This window comes from Bufo bufo, chromosome 6 (genome assembly GCF_905171765.1).
Source record: "Bufo bufo chromosome 6, aBufBuf1.1, whole genome shotgun sequence".
NCBI lineage: Eukaryota > Metazoa > Chordata > Amphibia > Anura > Bufonidae > Bufo > Bufo bufo.
In genome coordinates this window covers 286564224-286589385 of record NC_053394.1, presented here as the reverse complement: position 1 = coordinate 286589385, position 25162 = coordinate 286564224, and the positions used below count along the sequence as shown (strand labels likewise).

Here is a 25162-nt window from a genome sequence, read left to right as displayed (position 1 = left end):
TTCATTGGCAGCATTATTAGGGTGCCCTCACACAGCGCAATTTTCCATCAGAAAAACCTTAACATCAAGACTTCCTCCATGTTAGGCTATTTTCACACTAGTGTTAATGTTTTCCTGTATAGAGATCAGTCATAGGGTCTCAATACTGGAAATATTAGATTACACTTACCGGTAATCTGTTTTCTTTGAGCATATGACAGCACCCCTGGAGAAGAGCGCCTCCACTTCCTCAGGACAGGAAACCAGAATCAGAACCGCCTTTTAAAAAATGGACCATCCCCTCTACCTCCAGTCCTTTTCCAGGAACTAAGAAACATAACATTTAATAAACCTAAAACAATATTTGTCTTTTTTTTGGGAAGGTAATTAATCGGGTGCTGTCATAGGCTCAAAGAAAACTGATTACCGGTAAGTGTAATCCAATATTTCTCTTTCGCCTATGACACCACCCCTGGAGAATAGGCAAGATACTCTATCTAGGGTGGGACAACAGCATAAAGCACATTACCGCCAAAGGTAAGACCCTCATTAGTAGGTATATGAAGTCTATAGTGCTTAAAAAAAAAAGTATGTGGAGAGCTCTACAAAACTGCTCTATGGAAGTTGAAGCTCTCTGCCCATGAAGTGGAGACCGATCTAGTAGAGTGAGCCCCAAATCCCCAGGGCGGAACAACCCCCCTAGAGGAGTAAGCCAAGGAGACATCCCACCTGTCCCTTAGGACAGAAAACAAATGGAGGTAGAGGGGATGGTCCCTCTTTTAAAAGGCAGTTCTTCACAGTTTGCATGGATGCTTGCTTGAGATACATTGTGTTTATATGTGCATATGGGAAACAGTGCTGCGTGATGGTTTACAATTGGGGTTTGTGGTGTCGACGCCCCGGAGGATGAAATAAAATAAATTCATAATATTAGTGGAGGGCCTTGTGTTATCTACGATACACATCTTTAATTCTTATAGGAGGAAACTCATTGGGATTATTGTCGCTCTGTCCTGCTCTGGTATTGGTGGAGGGGGAGGGGGGGGGGAGTTACTTGCTGTTGGGAGGTTTTATTGACCGGTTTATGTGCTTGTGTATTGCAATACTCTATACTTGGATATATAACTTTAATATGTATCTACGTGTTCCATACTACAATTGCTGTATGTATTTTACAATGAATCTACTTATTGTTTAAAGCATAACATGATGATGCTAAAAAACTGAAAAGTAATAAAAATTATCTGAATAAAAAAAAAAAAAAACAGCCAGTTCTGATTCTAGTTTTCTGTCCTGATGAGGTGGAGGCGGTCTCTCCAGGGGTGCTGTCATAGGCGAAAGAAAAAAAGCGCTTCCATTTTGTCCCCATTCATTGTCAATGGGAACAAAAGGTAACTGAACAGAGAGGAATGCTCCAAAATGCATTCCGTTCTCATACCGGAGAGCAAACCGCAGCGGAGCAAGACGGATCCGTCATGACCCACAATGCAAGTCAATAGGGACGGATCAGTTTTCTCTGACAATAGAAAACGGATCCGTCCTCCATTGACTTTCAATGGAGTTCATGACGGATCCGTCATTGCTATGGTAAAGATAATACAACCGGATCCGTTCATAACGGATGCAGAGGGTTGTATTATCATTAACGGAAGTGTTTTTGCTGAACCCTGCCAGATCCAGCAAAAACACTAGTGTGAAAGTAGCCTTATCCTACGGGGCTGAAAATTGTCTATTGTGATTAGGGCTGCAGCTAACGATTATTTGAATAATCGATTAGTTGTCGATAATTTCATTGATTAATCGGGAAAAAACACCAAAATGACAAAAAAAAGGGGTTTATATGATTTTACTTGAAAAATTAAGTTCAAAGGCCATATTAAAACAAATTGTGGATGGCGCTGTTATGGGGAGGGGGATCTGTGGATGGCGCTGTTATGGGGAGGGGGATCTGTGGATGGCGCTGTTATGGGGAGGGGGATCTGTGGATGGCGCTGTTATGGGGAGGGGGATCTGTGGATGGCGCTGTTATGGGGAGGGGGATCTGTGGATGGCGCTGTTAAGGGGAGGGGGATCTGTGGATGGCGCTGTTATGGGGAGGGGGATCTGTGGATGGCGCTGTTATGGGGAGGGGGATCTGTGGATGGCACTGTTATGGGGAGGGGGGATCTGTGGATGGCACTGTTATGGGGAGGGGGATCTGTGGGTGGCACTGTTATGGGGAGGGGGATCTGTGGGTGGCACTGTTATGGGGAGGGGGATCTGTGGATGGCACTGTTATGGGGAGGGGGATCTGTGGATGGCACTGTTATGGGGAGGGGGATCTGTGGATGGCACTGTTATGGGGAGGGGGATCTGTGGATGGCACTGTTATGGGGAGGGGGATCTGTGGATGGCACTGTTATGGGGAGCGGGATCTGTGGATGGCACTGTTATGGGAGGGGGATATGTGGATGACTATGCTATGGAGGGGGGGGGGGGAGAGATCTATGGATGACACTATATAGCATCTTATGCTGTGTCATCCACAGATCTCCCCCAATAGCAGTGTCATCCACAGATACCCCTCACCATAACAGTGCCATACACAGATCCCCCTCCCCATAACAGCCCTGACCCCGCCACTCACAGCAGTATTCCTTAACCTGCAGTAACTTTTACTTTAAATCACCGCATCTTCTTTTACCTTACAATGAAGCTCCAGTAACAGGCAGAGCGGGCGGCGGCGTTACGTCACTTACTCACGTGACGCGCCTGCTCCACCTACTTTATGAATGAAGCAGGTGGAGCATGCGCGTCACGTGAGTAAGTGACGTTACGCCACCGTCCGCTCTGCCTGTTACTGGAGCTTCATTGTAAGGTAATAAAAGATGCAGTGATATAAAGTTCAAGGGCTCGCAGGCATAGCGCCTGACCGCCCGCATAGCAACGAATCGGCCGATTATTCGATAACTGGATTCGTTGACAACGAATCCAGTTATCGAATATTATCAATAACGTCGATTAATCGTTGCAGCCCTAATTGTGATCTTCTGCGGAACTGAAAAGAAAATGACGATTGCACTTATCGGTAATCAGATTTTCCAGACCCCACGACAGCAGACACAGAGGATCTGCCTCCAGGGACAGGAAACCTACAGAATAAAAGGTGGAGCCTCTCTCCACCAGTCAGTGGTTTACAGAGCAAGAGAGGAACTCCAACCTAAATAAATCCAGCTCATCCTATACAACAAACACACACTTTTTTTTTTTTGCAACACCCAGTGATAACCAAAATCTCAAGGAAACCCAGGGAGGGAATAAGGAAGGGTGCTGTCGTGGGGTCTCGAAAATCCGATTACCAGTAAGTAACCATCATTTTTCCCTTCCCCCACGACTGCACAACAGAGAATTACAGAGAACAGAACCCTTCCTAGGGAGGGACCACCGCTTGAAGAACCTTTCTACCAAAGGAGAGATCAGAGGAAGAGTTGAGATCCAAACGATAGTGTCGAAAAAAGGTAGAGAGAGAAGACCACGTGGCAGCTCTACAAATTTGCTCAATGGATGTACCAGAACATTCCGCCCAAGAAATAGAAATTTAACGCGTGGAATGAGCCTTCACCGAAACAGGAGGAGACAAACCAGATTCCAAATAGGACAGAGAAATGCAGAGAGTCTTATCCACCTAGCCAGGAAACTCTTAGCAGCCTTCTTACCCTTGTTTAGTCCCGAGAATAGGACAAACAAGGCAGAAGACTTACGCCAATCCTTAGTCGATTGAAGATCGTGCAACAGGCAACGTCTAACATCTACGGTATGAAACTGTTCTTCCTTAGGGGACTTGGGATTGTCACAAAAGGAAGGAACCACTATTTCTTGGGATCTATGGAACTGTGATGAAACTTTTGGAAAAAAGGCAGGATCAGGTTGTATAATGACCCTATATATTTCCCAAATAGTGGGTAGCTTAATAAAACGTAACATTTAATAGTCTCAAATAAAATAATAGGCCCTTGAAATTAAAAAAATGTTGCATTGAAAACAACTGCATGAGTATCTTGAACTGTAGTATAACCACAAAAAAGGTGGGGACTCAAATACAGGGATAGCGGTAATGATAGAGTGAGAAGAAAGATTCAGACGGAAGGACACAATGCTGGGTCACTAAAACGGATCTCACAAGCGGACCCAGAAACGCCAGTGTGAAAGTAGCCTTACCTTTAAAAAAAGTGGCAATAAGTTCCTGAGAAAACCCTTTTTTGGCTTAGGCCTATTGCACCCGACCGTATGGCTTTTTCAGTGTTTTGCGGTCCGTTTTTCACGGATCCGTTGTTCCGTTTTTTGTTTCCGTTGTGTTTCCGTTTTTCCATATGGCATATACAGTATACAGTAATTACATAGATAAAATTGGGCTGGGCATAACATTTTTAATAGATGGTTCAGCAAAAAAAGAAACGGAACGGAAACAGAAGACATACGGATGCATTTCCGTATGTGTTCCGTTTTTTTTGTGGACCCATGGAACGTGATTTGCGGGCAATAATAGGATATGTTCCATCTTTAAACGGAATAGAAAAACGGAAATACGGAAACGGAATCCATACGGAGTACATTCCGTTTTTTTTGCGGAACCATTGAAATGAATGGTTCTGTATACGGAACACAAAAAACGGCCAGTAAGGCTCCATTCACACGTCCGCAAATGGGTCCGCATTCGTTCCGCAATTTTGCGGAACGGGTGCGGACCCATTCATTTTTTATGGGGATGGAATGGATGCGGACAGCACACAGTGTGCTGTCAGCATCCACATTTGCGAAGCGCGGCCCCAATCTTCAGGTCCGCAGCTCCGCAAAAGATAGAACATGTCCTATTCTTGAACGCAACTTGCGGACAATAGGCATTTCTATAGGGGTGCCGGGCGAGTGTGTTGCGGATCTGCAATTTGCGGTCAGCAACACACCACGGACGTGTGAATGGAGCCTAAACGGGGGGAAAAAAACGGTTGTGTGCAGGAGGCCTTAAAGGACCCTTTCAAACTCCACGCTGTCTAGCGAAGACCTCGAACTGCTGGATGGTAGACTGGACCCTGGGACAACAGATCCGGGACCTCTGGGAGCCCCCAGGGATCTAAAACAGACATCAGTCAGAGAAGAGTAAACCATGCCCTTCTCGGCCCAAATGGAGCGATTAATATCACTCTCGCTCTGTCCCTTCTGATTTTTCTCAGTACTACTGGCAATAATTGAAATGGGGAGGGAAAGCATAGACTAGAGGAAAATCCCAATTTAGGAAGAGGCATCCACTCCATAAGGGAATTCCCTAGGGTTTAGAAAGCAGAACAGATTTTTCTTCTTGTTGAAATGGGAGGCAAACAGGTCTATTACCGGCATCCCCCAGAGCTTTGTAATCTTCAAAAAAAAAAAAAACTGACTGGTTCAGAGACTATTCCCCCTTCCTCAGACGACATCTGCTCAGGAAATCGGCCTGGGTAGTTTCTTTCCCCTTTATATGGAGCGCCGAGATGTGGCCTACTTTCCCCTCTAAAACCTGCAACATACGTTTTGCCTCTAACCAGAGGGGGGCTGACCTTGTACCCCCCTGGTGATTGATATATGCTACAGTCGTCTCATTGCCTGAAAACACCCTAAGATGACTCGAACCCACCAGGGACTGGGAAGCCAATATCGCTAGTCTTACTGCTACCAGCTCTTTCCTGTCGGAGAAGGACTTTTGAATTTGGGACCATTGACCTTGAAAGCTATGACCCAGAATATGAGCCCCCCACCCCCAAGTGCTTGCATCGTAGTGAGAACTATTGGATCTGGATATGTCCATGGAACCCCTTGTATACGATTTTTTTCTGTCTTTCCACCATGCAAGACTTTTTATTGTCCCGCTTGGAATTCGGAGTCTGGAATCCAGGAACCCATTGCTTTTCTTGAATGCCTCTAAAATTTCCATCTGCAGTTGCCGAGAATGCAGTTGGGCCCATTCTACTGCCGGAATACAGGACACTAGGGACCCGAGGACTGACATAACATTCCCTGTATTGACGATCCGGAAGGCTAGGGATCGTATCTGATCTTGCCGATCTTCTCCTCTGGTAGAAAAACCCTTTGAGTCCAGAGTAAGACCCAGAAATCTTCGACATTTCTGTGGTATTGGTCTGGACTTTTTCTGGTGGACCAACCATCCTAGCTCCTGAATGGTCTTCATCACTACTTGAACTGCCTCTTTGCAACTCTGATGGGTCTTTGCAAATATTAAGAAATCATCAAGGTATGTTACCAGCATAGTGTCTCTTAACCTTATGAATGATACCATCTCCGACACTACTTTAGTAAAAATAAAACTTGGGGCCATAGACAGACCGAACGGAAGGGCCAGAAACTAGCATAGACAGTCCTGCATGAACACAGCTATACTGAGATATTTCTGAAACTCTGGATGGATAGGGATATGGAAGTAGGCATCTTTCAAGTCTAATACTACCATGTAACAGTGAGGAAATAGAAGCTGAATTGTTGACCTCATCGTTTCCATTTTGAACCTCTTGTATACCAGGAATTTGTTTAGATCTTTTAAATTGATTATGACCCTGAAAGACCGTCTGGTTTGGGTACTAAAAAGAGGGGAGAAAAAACCCTCCGATAGCTCAGGAACAGGAACTAGAATCAAAACACCCTTGACCAACAATTCTTGCACGCCTTTTATTATTGGAGAAAGTGTTTGGTTTACAGCATGAGTCTTTGCAATCACAAATCTTTTTGGTAGAGAGGAAAGGAATTCTGGTTTTAACACTGAACGGATAATATTCAGTACCCATTGCCCCGCCATTTTTCCCAGTCGGAGAGGCAAAACAGCAATCTTCTTCCCACCTTTGGACTGGCATCATTGTTGAGAGGGTTTTTTTATCTGCTGAGGAAGAATTCCTGAATAGAAATCCCTTCCCCGCAAAGTTCCTAGATCTGAATCTCTGGTCTTTATCCCTAAATTGTCTTTTCCCTCCCGTCCCCCCAGAAGGCCGAAAGGGTCGCCTAGACCCAAGAGAGGGAAAGGAGGGAAGGTGGTAGGGAACCTCTTCTATCTGCAGCTTTTTCCAGCAGATCGTCCAGATCAGGCCAAAAAGAAACTCCCCTTGACAAGTGATGCAGCACAATTTTTGCTTTGAGGCTACATCACCACCCCTGCAGCTCATAAGCCAAAGCGCTCTCCGAGCAGAGTTAGCCAATGAGGCAGCCTGAGCGCCAAGTCTAACTGCATCCACTGAAGCGTCTGACAGAAAGTCAGCCGCTTTCTGCTAGGTGGGCAGAGAGGACATCTTTCCCTTAGTTGGACTTCTAGCTGCTCTAACCATACTGCCAATGATCTAGCAGTCACTGTGGCCACTATACTAGGGCGAAAAGCGAAGCGGTTTCTATCCAAGCCCCTTTAAGGAAGGATTCGGCTTTTTTATCTAGAGGGTCTTTAAGAATACCTGTATCCTCAAAGGGCAGAGATGACTTTAGAAATTTTAGAGATGGCAACATCAATCCTGGGGGCCTTATTCCAGGATGATGAAACCTCCTCATTAAAATATTTCCATTTAAAGCTCTTAGGGATAAACACCTTCCTGTCGGGTTTTTTCCATTCCTTATTAATTAGTGCTGAAACGCTCTTGTGGACTGGAAAACATCTACGCTTCCTTTCCTGCAGACCCTCAAACATGGAATCTACTACTGACTTATCTTCTTTAACCTCTTCAATGTTCATAGTGGACCTAATTGCTTTGAGTAATTTTTCCGTGTCCTCTATGGCAAAGTAAGATCTACTCTCAACTTCTTCAGATGAGGATGAACAAACAGAGGGAAAATTCTCCTGAGGGGAGTCACTGTTAGCAGACGACTTGCCCTCAGATACATTATCTGCCCCCTTTTTCTTCTTATTGGTTTTAAGAGTATTCTTTACTTCTTATCTAATCAAAGTTTTGATATTCTTTAAAAAAAAGAAGGGGACTCCTCCGCCACCGTTCTATCAATACATTTGGCAGAGTTTTTTCTCATAGGAGGATGAAAGATATCCTACATAAGGCACATTCCTTGTTCTCTCTCTTGACCAGCACCTTCTTAGGCTTGCTCTAAACAAACAAGAAAAAATCTTCCAGTGAGAAAAAAAAACGTATTTATACTTACCGGTAATTCTGTTTCCTTGATTCCACCATGACTGCCACAATGAGAGATAACCCTTGACCTCTGTACGGGCAGGAATACACAGAGTTTAAATTGCCCCCACCCCTCCTCCCCCTCAGTGCTTTTACAAATTACCCCGTAGGTGAGCAATATTATGTGTGTCCCCTTTGAGTATGACTTCATACCAAAATAGAGACTTATATTGGATGATATACACACACACATACATACATACATACACACACACACATACAAAAAAGAAATATATATATATTTTTTTTTTTTCGGGGAAGAAAATATATGGGCCGTCATTGTGGATTCAAGGAAACAGGATTACCAGTAAGTCTAATTAAGGTTTTCCATTCCATCCACCATGACGGCCACAATGAGAACTAACAAATACTTTAAATAAAGTGGGAAGCAGCCTGCAGAATCTTTCAGCCAAAAACTAAATCTGCAGAGGCGATAATGTTTTACAAAGGGGTTTAGACTTGACCAGGTAGCCGCTTTGCAAATCCGGTCTAGCGAGACACCAGCTCTTTCTGCCCAAGAAGAGAGTAGCTACATTCTATAGTGGATTTGATCCACCTAGCTATCGAAGCTTTGGAAGTTTTTTTCCCCTTTTTTCGGCCACCAAACTGGATTAGGAGATTATCATATATTCTGAAACTTTTTGTTGCGTCTAGATACAGCATTATGGTGTTTCTAACATCCAGGAGTTGCATCTTCTCTTCTACCTCCTCTCCTGGGTGGTGACAGATGGTAATACTATCTCTTGTTCACGATGAAAATTAGAAACCACCTTGGGGAGAAAACCTGGATCTAGTCTTAGCACAATTTGATCCTCGAAAATTCTAAGATATGGTTCTTTACAGGAGAGTGCTTGTATCTCACTTAGACGTCTTGCCATCAGAAAAGCTGTTTTGAACGACAGATGTTTTATAGAGATTTCAGATAAGGGAGAGAAAGGAGGGTTAATTAGCCTCTCTAATACTGTATTAAAGGTCCCACTGAGGAATCCTAAATCTTAAGGTTGGCCTTAACCTAGAAGCTGCTCTAATAAATCTCCTTATCCATCTGTGCTCTGCAAGACTAGCATCATAAAAAGGTGCTTAAGGCCAATATTTGGACTTTATGGGTACTTGGCCTCAGGTCTATTTCTAGCCCATTTTGCAGAAAGTCTAGTATTTTATTAATCGGCGGAGAAGTGTTCGGATGCTCCTCCCCCAGCCAACTGCAAAATCTTTTCCAGACTTTGAGATAAATGGCTGATGTACTTTTCTTCCTACTAGCTTTAAGGGTAAGGATTACTTTGTCTTAAAGGGCTTGTCTTCTTAGTGATTCACTTTCAGGATCCAGACCGCCAAATTGTAGATCTGGGGGTTTGGGTGGTTTATCGGGCCCTGATACCCTACAGGGAAAACATGCCCTTTCAGCCATGGTTCTTCTAATGCCCACTGTCTCAGGATTGAGAACCAGCTTCTTTTTGGCCAGTGGGGAGCTACCTAGATCATCATTGTGGTTTCTTCTTGTAATTTCTGCAGTAAGCGAGGAATCAGCGGAAAGGGTGGGAACGCATAGACTAGGTCCCCCATCTTATTGATAAGGCATCTATTGCTCATGGTCTGTCCCTTGGATTTATTGAACAGAAGCGTCGGATCTGGGCATTTTCCCTGGAGGCAAACAGGTCTATCTTTGGTAGACCCCACCTGGCAGTGACCTCGTGAAAAATTTTGTTGTTAAATGTCCATTCTCCTGGATCAATTTTTTTTTCGACTTAGGAAGTCCGCCTCTAGGTTCTCCGACCCTTTTAGATGGACTGCTGTTAAAGGGGTTGTCCGGGTTCAGAGCTGAAACCGGACATAGCCTTATTTTCACCCAGGCAGCCCACCTGAGGCTAGCATTGGAGCATCTCATGCTCCGATGCGCTCTCTTGCCCTGTGCTAGATAGTGCAGGGCACAGGTTCTTTTGTTTTCAATAACACACTGCCAGGATGAAACTTCCACCCGGCAGTGTGTTCGGTGATGTCACCGGCTCTGATGGGTGGGCTTTAGCGATGCCCTAGCCGTTTTACTGGCTAGGACAGCGCTAAATCCTGCCCATCAGTGCCAGTGACGTCACCGGGGTTCCTGGCAGCCACATGGAGAGCCCCGGTACGTCACCGGATCTCCAAAAAATGCCTTTGCCCTGCGCGATTTACTGCTCCGATGCTCAAGTCAGGGGGGCTGCCGGGTTGCAAATGGAGGGATGTCCGGGTTCAGCTCTGAACCCGGACAACTGCTTTAAGGAGAGAATATTTGTTTCTGCCGAGGAAAATATTCTTTTTGCTACTCCCCCAGTGAATCGGACCTTGTGCCCCCTTAGTGTTTCCGGTACGCCACTGTAGTGATGTTGTCCGAAAGGACCTTCAGATGCCTGTTCTGTTCTTTAATAGGTCTACTGCTTCTGTGAGTGTCATAAGGACTGCATTCAGTTCTCTGAAGTTTGAGGATCTTCCTTTTAGGCTGTTTGGCCAGTCTCCCTTTGAAAAATGGTGGCCCATCATTGCACCCCAGCTTGAAGAGCTGGCATCTGTTATGACCTGAGCCTCTGGGATCTTGAGCCATTTTATGCCATGGAGCAGCTTTTTCTCTACCTTCCACCAGTTCAGATTTATTTTGACTGTTAATGGTACCCGTGTCATCCCGTCTAAGGACGTCTGCTTCCTGTCCCATTCTTTCAAGATCCATGACTGTATGATTCTTGTATGGGACTGACTCCATGGAACAGAGTTTATGCATGCAGCTAAGTTTCCTAAAAGGCTCGTTTCGGCCCCCCCCCCCCCCCCCCCGAATGGAACACCTGTGGAATTTTTAAAAGCAGCGTATTTTGTTTTTGAGAGATCTTAACTTTGTCCTGGGGTAAATAGGTTGTTTGGGATACTGAATCTAACTCTACGCCCAGGAACCTTATTTTTGTAGATGGGGTGAGTATTGATTTTTTTTCGATTTATCACCCTTCCTAAATCTGAAAGGGTACTTATAACTTCTTCTGTAGTCCTGAAGGTTTCTTCTTTTGAATTGCCAATTATTAGGAAATAGTCTAGGTAGGGGATGATATTGGTTCCATTCCTGCGCAGAAAAGCGATAATTTCCAGCACAAGTTTGGGAGCTGATGAGATACCAAAGGGGAGGGCTATGTACTGAAAGTGATGGAGGAGTCCCCCAGGATCTCTTATTGCAAATCTTAGGTATTTCTGGGAGGCCTGATGAATCGGTATGTGATAGTAGGCGTCTTTTAGATCTATTGACGTCATAAAGGGACCCTTTGTAATCAACGGAATCGTAGATGCGATTGACTCCATCTTGAATCTTTTGTATATTATGGATCTGTTTAAGGGCTTTAGGTTTATTATTGTGCGTAATGTGTCGTCAGGTTTTTTGACTAGAGAGACCTAAGTAGAATCCCTTTCCCTTTTTGGAGTCTGGCAATTCTATGACTACTCCTGATCTAAATAGGTCCTGAGTACCTTGCCAAATTTTTTCTCCCACACTTCTGTTTTGGATGGTAAGGGAAAATCTTTCTGGAGGTGTTGAAGAGAATTCTATTCTGTATCCCTGAGCTATGATATTTAGTGCCCATGGGTTTGACTTAAAGAGGACCTTTCACCGATTCTTACCCTATGAACTAACTATACAGATATGTAGAGCGGCGCCCGGGGATCTCACTGCACTTACTATTATCCCCGGGCGCCGCTCCGTTCTCCCGCTATGCCCTCCGGTATCTCCGCTCACTAAGTTATAGTAGGCGGAGATACCAGTCCCTAAGTTATGGTAGGCGGAGTCTGCCCTAGCGCTGGACAATCGCAGCGCAGAGCTCACAGCCTGGGAGGTTATTTTCTCCCAGGCTGTGAGCTCTGCAATGCGATTGGCCAGCGCTACAGAAGAACAAGGGCAGACTCCGCCTACCATAACTTAGGGAACGGAGATACCGGAGGGCATAGCAGGAGAACGGAGTGGCGCCCGGGGATAATAGTAAGTGCAGAGAGATCCCCGGGCGCCGCTCCACATGTCTGTATACTTAGTTCATAGGGTAAGAATCGGTGAAAGGTCCTCTTTAACCCGATTCCACTGGGTTAGAAAACTCTTCAACCTGCCTCCCACTTTGGAGTCATTGTTTATTTTTCTGTTTGTTTTGGGGATGAAGAAAGAATCCTCTACCCTTTCCTCCTTTTTGGTAGCTCCAGCAAGCCGTTTTATCTTTACCCCTGTACGGCCTGGATTGTAAAGGGAATTGACGAAAGGGCCTTTTCTTTATTTCTTTTTCCTCCAGAAACCCCTTCTTTTTATCAGCTGCTTTTTCCAGTATTTTATCTAACACTGGCCCAAAAACAAATTCCCTTGAGAAGGGAATAGAGCATAGTTTAGACTTGGACTTTTAATCCTCTGACCATGCCTTCATTCATAAATTCTAGCTGCATTGGAAAGGGCTGCATCTCTTGCGGCAAAGCGTACTGATTCAGCTGAGGCATCTGATAAAAAAGCAGTTGCTGATTTTAACAATGGTCAGGAATTTATGATATCTTCTCTGGGGGTTTTGTTTTTTAGGTGATCTTCTAATTCTGATAACCAGAAGTACATGGCCCTTGCCACGGATGTAGCATCAATGTTGGCCTTTACCCCAAACATAGATGCCTCCCAAGGTTTCAATAGTAACAAATCTGCTTTGCGCTCCATTGGATCGCTAAGTTGTGATACGTCTTTGAATGGTAAGGCCGTCTTTTTGACTACCTTTGCCATCTGAATATCAATTTTATGTATTTTATCAAAGATCTTACATTTAGCTTGATCGAATCGTAGTCTGTTCCTGAATTCTTTGGTCACCCCTAGTCTTTTTTTCAGGATCAATCCACTCATCCAATATCATTTCTTTGATATTTTCATTGATGGGAAATACTTTTGTTCTTTTTGTACGTAAACCCCCGAACATCTCGTCCTGTACGAGGATTGGGAATATCCTCTATGCCCATGGTAGACCTAACTGCTTTCAGTAAATCTTCCATTTCATCCGAGGAAAAAAAGTATTTTTTATCATCCTCTATGATTTCACCCTCTGACAAGAGTTCTTCCTCAAGTACCCGTCTAGAGGGAGAGGTATACTCATCAATGTCCTCGGCCTCAGGGGAGGATTGAATGGATAACCTAGGTTTTTTGGCAGGTGGGATAGGCTTACTAGAAGTAGTCAGATGCTAGGGACGATTTAATCTCATCCTGGATAAACGATTTAATCTCAGACAGGATAGATGGTTGCTCCTCTTTTAAGACGTCAGAAATGCATTGTTTGCACAACTTCTTTTTATAGTTATCAGGAAGTCTCCTGGCACAGGTTGCACACTTTAGGGATTTAGACTTAGATTTAGTATCTCTTGTACCCTGATGAGTGAAGAAGAGCAACCAAATATCAGCATATTTATAACATAATATATGTAGAAATAAGAATAACCATACTCCCCTTAGGGGAACTCCTAGTAGGAGCAGCCGGAGAGGGGTCAGAACCCTCCTGACGGGATGCTGGAGTCTCAGGAGTGGACATACTGGCGGTGATGCACAGCTTCATGCTGCATGAGCGCCACTTTTTAAACACTTCCTGGTTTCATCTGGACGCGTCATCAGCTCTGCGCCCAGGCTCCCCCTCCCCCCCACCGGCCGTAAGATCAGAGGGACGCCGCGCTCACCAGCTCGCGTCAGCGGTCTGCTTCCGACACAAAGTGGAAGGGAGACCGCGAAACAGAAAGGAGCACAGGTCCCAGCTTAAGCCAGGGCGGGTGTCCACGTTGCCCACTGCTGCCCAGCCTTAGCTCCTGCCGCGGGAAGGCAAATACTTGCAAAATTTCACCTCCCCACTGGGAGGACTCTCTCTGTGAGCTAACCCCATAGGGACAAGAAAAACACTGAGGGGGAGGAGGGGTGGGGGCAATTTAAACTTTCTCTGTGTATTCCTGCCCCTACAGAGGTTAAGGGTTCTCTCTCATTGTGGCAATCATGGTGGATGGAATGGAAAATGCAGCTGCATGATAACTCACCCAACCGCTTCCTCTGTGCCCAAAGTACCAGAACCGGTGTCACATTCTTCCTCTCTATGGATTCCTGCGTCCTGTCTTCCTCCATCATGAAAGTGGAGCAGGCAATTTTCGCATAAAAGCAAGCCTGCTATAAGGGGTTAAAATATTAGATTTATCCCAGGGGTCAAACTATGACATGGGGCCCCTCATTGCAGAGAGTAAGAGAGGGGAAGGAATATGGCACAGAAACTCATGCTTCCGTAACCTGGAAGCTTGAAGCGTTGCAGTCCTTCTGCAATGATTTGTCCTCAGAATGGGGCACACGCCTGCTCCACTGCTTCAGTGTTTGCAGCGGTGCAGGCTTCCTTACACGCTGAAGGCCCGAAGCACGTCATCACGTGATTCCGGAAGTACGCACCAAAGCTCCACCCCCACTGGAAGAGACCGGCTCCAGCGTCCAACACATGGAGTGGCATTACTTCAATGAAGATGCCCACGCACCTGCCGCAAGAAGCAGGGGAGCCCCCGGAGCTCCCCTGTATCCTAGGGTCCTGACAGCCTGAACCTCAGCGCGATGGACCCCGGCAGGATACCGCTAGTCCTCTCGGGACCCCCTAGGAAGCAAAGACCAGCGGTAGGTGACCTGAATAAAACTATAGATCTCCTACTCCAGGGACAGGAAACCACTGACGGGTGGAGAGAGGTTCCACCTTTTATTCTGTAGGTTTCCTGTCCCTGGAGGCAGATCCTCTATCTGTGGTGCTGTCGTGGGGGAAGGGAAAATGATGTTTTGTTGCTGATTTTCGGTAGCTAATTGTCTCCATTCATTTCAGTGCAGATGCAATCTGCATAGAAATCCGCAGAATTATTCACCAAATATCCATTCTATTCCATTATAATAATAAATAAAAAACACACACAATAAAAGCCACAGCATAATCTGCAACGAAAAACGCGACTTTGTATTCTATATTTGTTAAATACGTACCTGCAGAAAATTCATCAACGTGTGAGGGCACCCTTAGGAGTTACGTTTTGTGCATCTCTCACTGTCCCGAGTACTAAGGACACCTGCACACGCTGCGGAATACGTGCAGTTTTACTACGTGGAAAAAAAGCTGCATATCCCAGTACGAACAAAGTATGATATTACACTGATCTCATGGACACTTTGCAGATTTGCCACGCGGATTTCAAATCAAATATCATGTCAATTACGTTTGCGGTTTTAGCTGCGGATTTCACGCTTTTCAATGGAAGGGTGAGATCTGTGGGAAATCTGTATTGAATCTAAACCAAAAACTGCTGATAGACATTGCAGATAAGCTGCAGAATTGCAAATCAATCCGCACGGAAGGTGGATCTTACGCGCGTTCACCCGCACCCGTGTGCAGGTGGCCTAAAAGATGGAGTAACGTCACTAGACAAAAGCGCTATTTTTAAAGGGAACCTATCAGTTGCACTCTGCTGTCACAGATAACTGCACAAGATGCGGATTACATGAGGTTTTTCCGTATGGATTTTAGCGCAGAAAAAAAATATATAACTTTACCAGCAACGTGAAAGACATTTTCCAAATCTCATGTAGACATTGCGTATTTTAAGGCATGCAGCACGTCAATTGTTTGTGCAATTCCAAACTTTATATATGGCGGTTATCCACAGACTTCAATGGGATTGCTGACAGCAGATGTTTGTCTCTTGCACACGGTCGTTGCTCAGCCGTTCAACTTGAATGGGTCCGTGATCCGTCCGCACCGCAAATAAACAGAACAAGTGAATGGGTCCTGTGGCATATTGGCAACGGCTGGGTGCGTGAGGCCTTAAGCTACATGCACAAGAACATTGTTTGTTTGCGTTCAAATTTTTTTGCGGATAGGATGTGGACCCATTCATTTCACCGTGTGCTGTCCGCATCAGTATGGCCGTTCCGTAGCCCCACAAAAAAAAAAAAAAAATAGAACATGTCCTATTCTTGTCCATTTTAGGCATTTTGACAATGGATCCACAGAAAAAAAACTAAAAAACGGATGGCATCCTTTTTTTTGCGGATCCGCAATTTGTGGACCGCAAGTCACATACGGTTGTGTGCATGTAGCCTAAAGCCATGTAGCCAGAATACACAACAGGCAGGTAGCCTAAAGCCATGTTCGCATCTCCGGTGACCGTTGTTCTGGCACAGAAGAGCCTGCTGGCATTCACTGGATCCAGCATTGCCAGATTCAACAGATCCCCACCTCATCCCTATTGACTATAATGGGATCCAGCAGCGCCGCCTTGCCCCGCCAGACAGTAAGCAGCAGGTTCCTTTACTGCCGCGCATAGGAAAGAAATCTGTCAGTCATCTGAAGGTGTGGGGGAGCATTGAGCAGCATACGATTAATACATCCCGCACTGCCGGCACGAGCTGCGGGGGTTCAGCATGTCAGCACTGTAAAACTCTTGACGGCCATCACAGCAGTGACAGACCACTGAAGTCTCAGTGGGGGCAGCTGACCGGTTCCCTTTAAAGTGCAAAATGTATTAAATCGCACTTAAAATTTGGCTCATATTTCGCTAACACAGACTCAAGCAAAAGTGGCTCTAAACACCCCCAAGATAAATGTATCCCAAAGTGCTTAGGCCTCATACACGACTGCATGTGATTTGCAGTCCGCAAACTGCGGATGCACAAAATACAGATACCAGCCGACTGCCATTGTCAAAATGCCTAAGAATAAGACATTCTATTTTTTGATGGGTACAGACAGCACACGGCGGTGCTGTCCACATTTTTTGCGGCTCCATTTAAATGCATGGGGCCACATCGGATCCGCAAATAATGCTGATTGGATGCGGAAAGAAGTACAGTCGTGTGCATGAGGGCTAAATCTCATTACCAGATGCTGCATAATCTAGACTAGGCTCAGGGAATAAAACCCGTACAATGTATACACCGCAGCGTGTCATAAACCGCCATATGCGGCAGAGTCTGAGAAGTTCTGTAAGATTCCCAGGAATGGGACCAAGGAGTAATGTGAGGAGACTGAGGGCTGCAGAGGACAAGCAGACATGGAAGAGGACGGTGCCCGCGCCTCCACAGCATCAAGTCCTGAGGAAAGTGGCACACAAGACCATTCCTGCAATCACATCCTATAGCAATGACCTTAGAGGACGCAGAAAACAACCTGTGTTGCCAAGGTCTGCCATAGCCAGAACCCACATACCAAAACCATGGGGCTGGCGGATTCTGGTGGGCACTACATTGTATACACTGCTTTCCATGGCAATGATGGAGGACAACCATGGAGGGTGAGATCAGTGGGGGCTGGGAGGGGGTGTATCGGGCAATGGAGGACAGAGACTAGGAGGGGGCTGGGGACCGGGGGAGGAGCCATACAGGAAGCTGATAGCCTGAGTTCATATAAGGTAACGCAGACACGGAGGTACGGAAAGGAGACCCGGTTATACGGGGCGCTGCTGGGGCAGGACTCCCGTATAAAAACAGCTGACGAGAGACGCCTGTAATGCCGCCCGGTGCTCAACGCTGCTCCGCCACCGCCTGCTACCACTCTCACACTCGCTGCCATCCACCCCAACAAACCGCGTACCTGGAAGTCTCGGTCTTCGTTAAATCGGGAGAATCTATCCGCGGCCATCTTCCTGCGTCTGCGGGAACGAGTGTCGCCTCTCCGAAACTCCGCCCACTCCCCCGCAAGACGCACAAGATTAGCCACGCCCACGCGACGGCAGCACGTACTAGTTCTACCCATGTCATACGTATGGCTAGGCCCCGCCCACCGGCTGCTGGACGTGACATTGGACTTGGAGCGTTCGGAACGTTTGTAGATGCGGGGCTCAGTGCTGAGCGTTCTATGCCCGATCATAGTCGTGCGAGGACATTGCTTTAGTCCGGCGTCCGATAATCCAGAATGTATAATAATGTGACGAGGGCACATCAGCGGATTTCGTCCGTCGCATCTATAATGGAATTTGTCAGGGTGCCGTCCTGCTGCCTGTCCTTTTATGGGATTATAGCGCAGGATGTAGTAGCTCCCAAGGGAGTCTCCTTCACAGAGGTCCACTTGGCATAATGTGTATGGGGTTCTCCATGGATAGACTGGTGGTGGGCGAACCACTGGGACTCCCACTGGCTTCTAGAATGGGGTCCCCATTAAAAACTTTAAACAACCCCTTTAAAAGACCCGACTGACTACAATGGGGCTGGATACTGCCAATGCCCATTGACTATAATGGGACCTGGCGAGGATCCAGACGGTTTCATGCTGGGATTTAGCCAGACAAAGACTAGTGCAAACAGGCTGAATCCTTGCCAGGTCCCATTATAGTCAGTGGGGGTCTAGCAGTGCTTCTGGCCTTATACAATGAACTCTGGCAGGATATTTCTGGTGGATACTTCAAACGCACGTGTTTTCACACCGCCGTTGACACTGGGGAGTAGCCGGGGCCCAGGCAAATTCACGAACATGGCATAAATGAAGCTTGAAATCTACTCCAGGCACATGGACTGGTGGAGGATTAGCCTGATTTATGACAAGGCATGCGCCTCATCTATGGAAGAGTGTTTGGGCATTAAATTGGCAAATGAGGTTCAATGTGGATAAATGTAAAGTTATGGTACCTTGGAACCAAACCCGAGTTCGGGAAATGTTTTTTTTTTACAGTACAAATTAAGTTATGACGGAGACTTCGCGAAGCAATAACTTCAGCACATCAGAGCCAATACATTCTAATACTGTACGGTACAGTATCAAAACGAAGTTTTATGCGAATCGGCTTCGGATGTTTCATCCGAAGTCGATTCGCTCATCCCTAGTAATAATCTTTGTGGTTCATATGTCCTATGAGAGCAAGTAACACTGGTCGAGTCCCTTATAGAGAAGGATTTGGGTGTACTTAAAGATCATAGATTAAATAACAGCATACAACGTCAATCAGCTGCTTCTAAGGCCACCAGGATATTGTCATGCATTAAACAAGGCATGGACTCGCGGGGCAGGGATATAATACTACCACTTTACAAAGCGTTGGTGCGGCCTCATCTGGAATATGCAGTTCAGTTCTGGGCACCAGTCCATAGAAAGGATGCACTGCAGCTGGAAAAAGTACACAGGAGAGCGACTTAACTGATAAGGGCATGGAGGGTCTTAGTTATGAAGAAAGATTAAAATAATTGAATTTATTTAGTCTTGAGAAGAGACGTCTAAGGGGGGACATGATTAACCTGTACAAGTATATAAATGGGCCATACAAAAAATACGGTGAAAAACTGTTCCATGTAAAATGCCCTCAAAAGACAAGGGGGCACTGCCTCCGACTGAAGAAGAAAAAGTTCAGTCTCCAGAAGCGTCAAAGCTTCTTTACTGTAAGAACGGTGAATCTGTGGAATAGACTTCCTCAGGACGTGGTCACAGCAGGAACAGTGGACAGTTTCAAAAAAGGGTTTAGATGAATTCTTAAAAGTAAACAACATTAATGCTTATGAAAACGTGTAGAAATCTGAGTCTCACTCCCCTTTTCTAAAATTCACATTCCCACCTATCCTTTGATTAGGCCTCCTGCACACCACTGTATCAATTTTTGCGGTTCTCAAGTGCATGCCGCCATGTTTGTTTTTTTTCTCCTGCAGAAATGTCCTTTTGTCTTCAAAACAGACAAGAATAGGGCATGTTCTATTTTTTGCAGGGCCGCAGAACGGACTTATGGATGTGGACAGCACACATAAAACCACGTATCGGATGTCCCTTACACCGTATTAAGTATGTAACTATATAAATTCAGTGCATCCTTGGCAGCACATTGCCCCCACTGGATTTCCCAACCACATCTTCTGGAAGTTTGTTCGAAGCCTCAACCACTCTTTCAGTAAAATATGTTCTGAGACTGCTTCCTGCTCATGCCCCAAAGTAATTTCGGATTGTGCCCCTTCTTGTATTAAAAAAACACTTCCCTCCTGATCCTTATTTACCCCTTTAATATTTAAAGGTTTTGATCATGTTGCCCATTTCTTTTCTTTCCTGCAGGCTATATAAATGAAGGGGGGCATCTATTAAATCTTGTACACCACAATAGTGCATACAACAACATTTGTGACTTTTTGCACTTCAAGACATTTTCCTAAAGTGATGAGAAAATGGAGCGGGCCAGCAAGTCTTAAACATTACTCTTTATTCACACCAGAGCGTGTCCTGTGCGGGAATTCCCCGTTATGGACACTGCTCGTTTCACATGAGCCCATGGCATTACACGGATTTATAATGCTGTGTGTCTCTGCATTACCTTACTTCTACTGAATTATACTGACACAATGCTGTAAGTAAAGTCAGTCAGAGACACACAGTATTATAAATTAGTACAGGGTGGGCCATTTATATGGATACACCTTAATAAAATGGGAATGGTTGGTGATATTAACTTCCTGTTTGTGGCACATTAGTATATGTGAGGGGGGAAACTTTTCAAGATGGGTGGTGACCATGGTGGCCATTTTGAAGTCAGCCATTTTGAATCCAACTTTTGTTTTTTCAATAGGAAGAGGGTCATTTGACACATCAAACTTATTGGGAATTTCACAAGAAAAACAATGGTGTGCTTGGTTTTAACATAACTTTATTCTTTATGAGTTATTTACAAGTTTCTGACCACTTATAAAATGTGTCCAATGTGCTGCCCATTGTGTTGGATTGTCAATGCAACCCTCTTCTCCCACTCTTCACACACTGATAGCAACACCGCAGGAGAAATGATAGCACAGGCTTCCAGTATCCGTAGTTTCAGATGCTGCACATCTTGTATCATCTGAAGGCAATCGTCTATACTGTGAAGATACGAGATGTGCAGCACCCGAAACTACGGATACTGGAAGCCTGTGCTAGCATTTCTCCTGCGGTGTTGCTATCAGTGTGTGAAGAGTGGGAGAAGAGGGTTGCATTGACAATCCAACACAATGGGCAGCACATTGGACACATTTTATAAGTGGTCAGAAACTTGTAAATAACTCATAAAGAATAAAGTTATGTTAAAACCAAGCACACCATTGTTTTTCTTGTGAAATTCCCAATAAGTTTGATGTGTCAAATGACCCTCTTCCTATTGAAAAAACAAAAGTTGGATTCAAAATGGCTGACTTCAAAATGGCCGCCATGGTCACCACCCATCTTGAAAAGTTTCCCCCCCTCACATATACTAATGTGCCACAAACAGGAAGTTAATATGTGATGGGGGAAACTTTTCAAGATGGGTGGTGACCATGGCGGCCATTTTGAAGTCAGCCATTTTGAATCCAACTTTTGTTTTTTCAATAGGAAGAGGGTCATTTGACACATCAAACTTATTGGGAATTTCACAAGAAAAACAATGGTGTGCTTGGTTTTAACATAACTTTATTCTTTATGAGTTATTTACAAGTTTCTGACCACTTATAAAATGTGTCCAATGTGCTGCCCATTGTGTTGGATTGTCAATGCAACCCTCTTCTCCCACTCTTCACACACTGATAGCAACACCGCAGGAGAAATGATAGCACAGGCTTCCAGTATCCGTAGTTTCGGGTGCTGCACATCTCGTATCTTCACAGTATAGACGATTGCCTTCAGATGATACAAGATGTGCAGCATCTGAAACTACGGATACTGGAAGCCTGTGCTAGCATTTCTCCTGCGGTGTTGCTATCAGTGTGTGAAGAGTGGGAGAAGAGGGTTGCATTGAGAAATCCAACACAATGGGCAGCACATTGAACACATTTTGTAAGTGGTCAGAAACTTGTAAATAACTCATGAAAGAATAAAGTTACGTTAAAACCAAGCACACCATTGTTTTTCTTGTGAAATTCCCAATAAGTTTGATGTGTCAAATGACCCTCTTCCTATTGAAAAAACAAAAGTTGGATTCAAAATGGCTGACTTCAAAATGGCCGCCATGGTCACCACCCATCTTGAAAAGTTTCCCCCCTCACATATACTAATGTGCCACAAACAGTAAGTTAATATCACCAACCATTCCCATTTTATTAAGGTGTATCCATATAAATGGCCCACCCTGTATAATGCTGTGGGCTCCTGAGAAACCAGCAGTGTCTATAACAAGGAATCACACGCACACAGGACACGCTTGTCTGAAAGAGCCCTTAAAGAACAGGGGGACAATTATAAAGGCTGGCATTTGTAGCCAGAGGATGCACCGAATTTATGCAGAGAAGCGGGCCTCTCATAGGTTTGTGGCATCCTCCAGCAGGTCGTGCAACAGACTTAAAGAGGACCTTTCATTACAATAAAAAATCTAAACTAAGCATACAGACATGGAGAGCGGCGCCCAGGGATCTCCCTGCACTTACTATTATCCCTGGGCGCCGCTCCGTTCTCCCCCTATAGGCTCCGGTATCTTCAGATTTTCGGCTCAACTGGGAGGAGCCTGCCGGCGTCTCCTTCTCCCAGGCTATGAGCTGAGCGCTGCGATTGGCCAGCACTACAGCCTGGGAGAAGGAGACGCCGGCAGGCTCTTCCCAGTTGAGCTGAAAATCTGAAGATACCGGAGCCTATACCGGGAGAGCAGAGCGGCGCCCAGGGGTAATAGTAAGTGCAGTGAGATCCCTGGGCGCCGCTCTCCATGTCTGTATACTTAGTTTAGTTTTTGTATTGTAATGAAAGGTCCTCTTTAAAGTGGTTATCCAATCCTATAAACTGTCCCCCCATATGCCGGGGCCCTCACAGGGAATATACTTACTCCGATCCTGGTCTCCACACTGCCGCTGCTGCTTCTTTCCGTACACGGATGAAAACATCCGTTATCGGGGGGGGAGCAGCCAATGGCAGGCGGGGATGGGGGATGAGCCTCCCTAGTGTCATCCGCGATGCTATGGAGGCTCGTCCCCATCACCGCCTGCCATTGACTGCTCCCCCCTGACACTGGATGTTTTCATCCGCGCACCGGAAGAAGCGGCGGTGCGGGGAGCAGGGTAAGTATATTCCCTGTGAGGGGCCTGGCATATGGGGGGGAAGTTTATAGTATTGAATAACCCCTTTAAATCTATGGCAGCCTCCTAGTCTACATGTGTGGGGGATCATTTTTTGCAGGGCGATCTGTTGCACATTTTCTTAAATTTTTTTGGGGAGGTGAAGTGACAAAAAACTGGTGAAGGGGGTAATGCAACAGGAAGCCTGGTGGTGGCAATGCGACTGATGAAATAGCATCCAGTGGTAGGGCAATAGTCCGCTTAAGGAAGGGGGTAGCGCAGCAGTCAGAACCGTATCCAACAGTAGTGTAATTACCCCACTTATAAAAGGGGGTAATGCCTACGGCAAGCACAGCACTCAGTGGTAGTGCAATTACTCCACCTATGAAGGGAGGTAACGCATACGGCAAGTACTGTATCCAGAGGTAGTGCAAGTACACCACCTATGGAAGGGGGTAATGCATATGGCAGGAACTGAATCCAATGGTAGAGAAATTACGCAGTTTATGGAAGGAGGTAATGCCTCTGGCGGGTCCTGTACCCGGTGGGAGTGCAATTACTCCACCTAAGAAAGGGGGTAATGCATACGGTAAACACTGTAACCAGTGATAACGCCACCTATGGAAGAGGCTAATGCATACGGAAAGTACTGTACCCAGTGGAAATGCAATTCCGGCACCTACGGAAGGGGGAATGCCTACGGCCGACACTAAAACCAGTGCTAGTGCAGTTAGTTCACCTATTAAAGGAGGTAATGCATAAGGTAAGTACTGTATCCAGCAGTAGTTCAAATATTCCACCTATGGAAGGGGGGAATGCATACGACAAGTACTGCTGGCTACCATGGACGCAATCTTGGAAGATTTTACCGGATTTATGTCAGAGTCCGAATTGCTGATCTCCCCTTCCCCCTCGGACCGAACCTCTCCAGGGAGGGAGGGTGCATCTGAGCATGACCCTAGGGAGGAAGGGTGTGGGAGCAGAGGTGACCGAGGAGGAATATGTCCTGCTCTGGCCCGCTTGTGCGCAGTTTTACCCCTCAGAATCTTGCCCATGGCAGTTGCAGGCTGCGCCAGTGGGGAGTTATCAACCAAACTACTCAGGGGGTGGAACAGGAACTTCTAAAGGTCCACTCACTGGATTGCGCAGGCGGTGCTTTATCAAACAAACGACCCAGGAGGGTGGATTGGGAACTTCCAGAGGTCCGCCATTGGATTGCGCAGGTGGAGAAATATCAACCAAACGACCCAGGAGGGTGGATTGGGAATCCTTCCGCTGTCCTCCACTGGATTTGCGCAGGTGGAGCATTATCAACCAAACGGCCCCGGAGGGCAGATTGGGAAACTGTGAGAGATCCTCCACTGTCCGGGATAGGGCATGGGCCCAGTCTGGTACCACACAGTCAGGGTGGTCCTGCGGTGAGGGGGGCAGGACCTGTATGGGCGCACATTTTTTTTATTTTTTATGAAATGGTGATGCCCCAGCCTCAAGTGGACAAGAGGCAGGAAGGGGTTGAATTCTTCAATATTAAGGCACATTGCCTGCAGATAAAAACCCCAGATAAACTGGTGCTGGCCTCAAAGAGGTGGCTGGCCAGGAAGGGTTAAAACTGCCTTGAGGACCGGGTGCGAAGCTCAGCAGGCTCCTGGGGGAGGGGGACAGCTAGGCAGGAAGAATTTGCGCTAGAGAGATGAACCTGCTTCCCCATACCTGAGAATGAAAGTTGCGGCCTAGTAGGTCGGGGCCTAAAGTTTTGGGGCGCCCGGATGTCCGTTCAGCCAGCCGGGGAATGGAAGGACCCAGAGCGGCGCCCGGGTGTGCATACTGGCCGCGGGTGCCCACCCTGCGGGCCGAATAAAGTGCAGCGCCCGGCCAACCGGGGAGCAAGCTCGGTCGGCCGGAGAATGGGGGGGACCCGGAATGGAGTGCGGAAGGTGTCCTCTTGCAGTTACTGGACGCGGGAGCCCACCACGCAGGCCGGGAAGAATCGGCGCGTGCTTAAGGAGCAAGTGGACTTAGGACACAGATAGGGGACCCAGGCCCT

General features: G+C 46.2%; 1 protein-coding gene across 1 annotated transcript in view; it reads right to left on the bottom strand.

Moving 5' to 3' along the window:
- The window catches only part of GPATCH8 (G-patch domain containing 8), a 74194-nt gene extending 56312 nt beyond the window's left edge, over positions 1-17882 (bottom strand). The window contains exon 1 of the mRNA XM_040435879.1: positions 17759-17882. Within this exon, the coding sequence (XP_040291813.1) occupies positions 17759-17806 (48 nt within the window). The 5' untranslated portion in view covers positions 17807-17882. The remainder of the gene's footprint in view (positions 1-17758) is intronic.
- Between the last annotated feature and the right edge of the window lie 7280 nt (positions 17883-25162).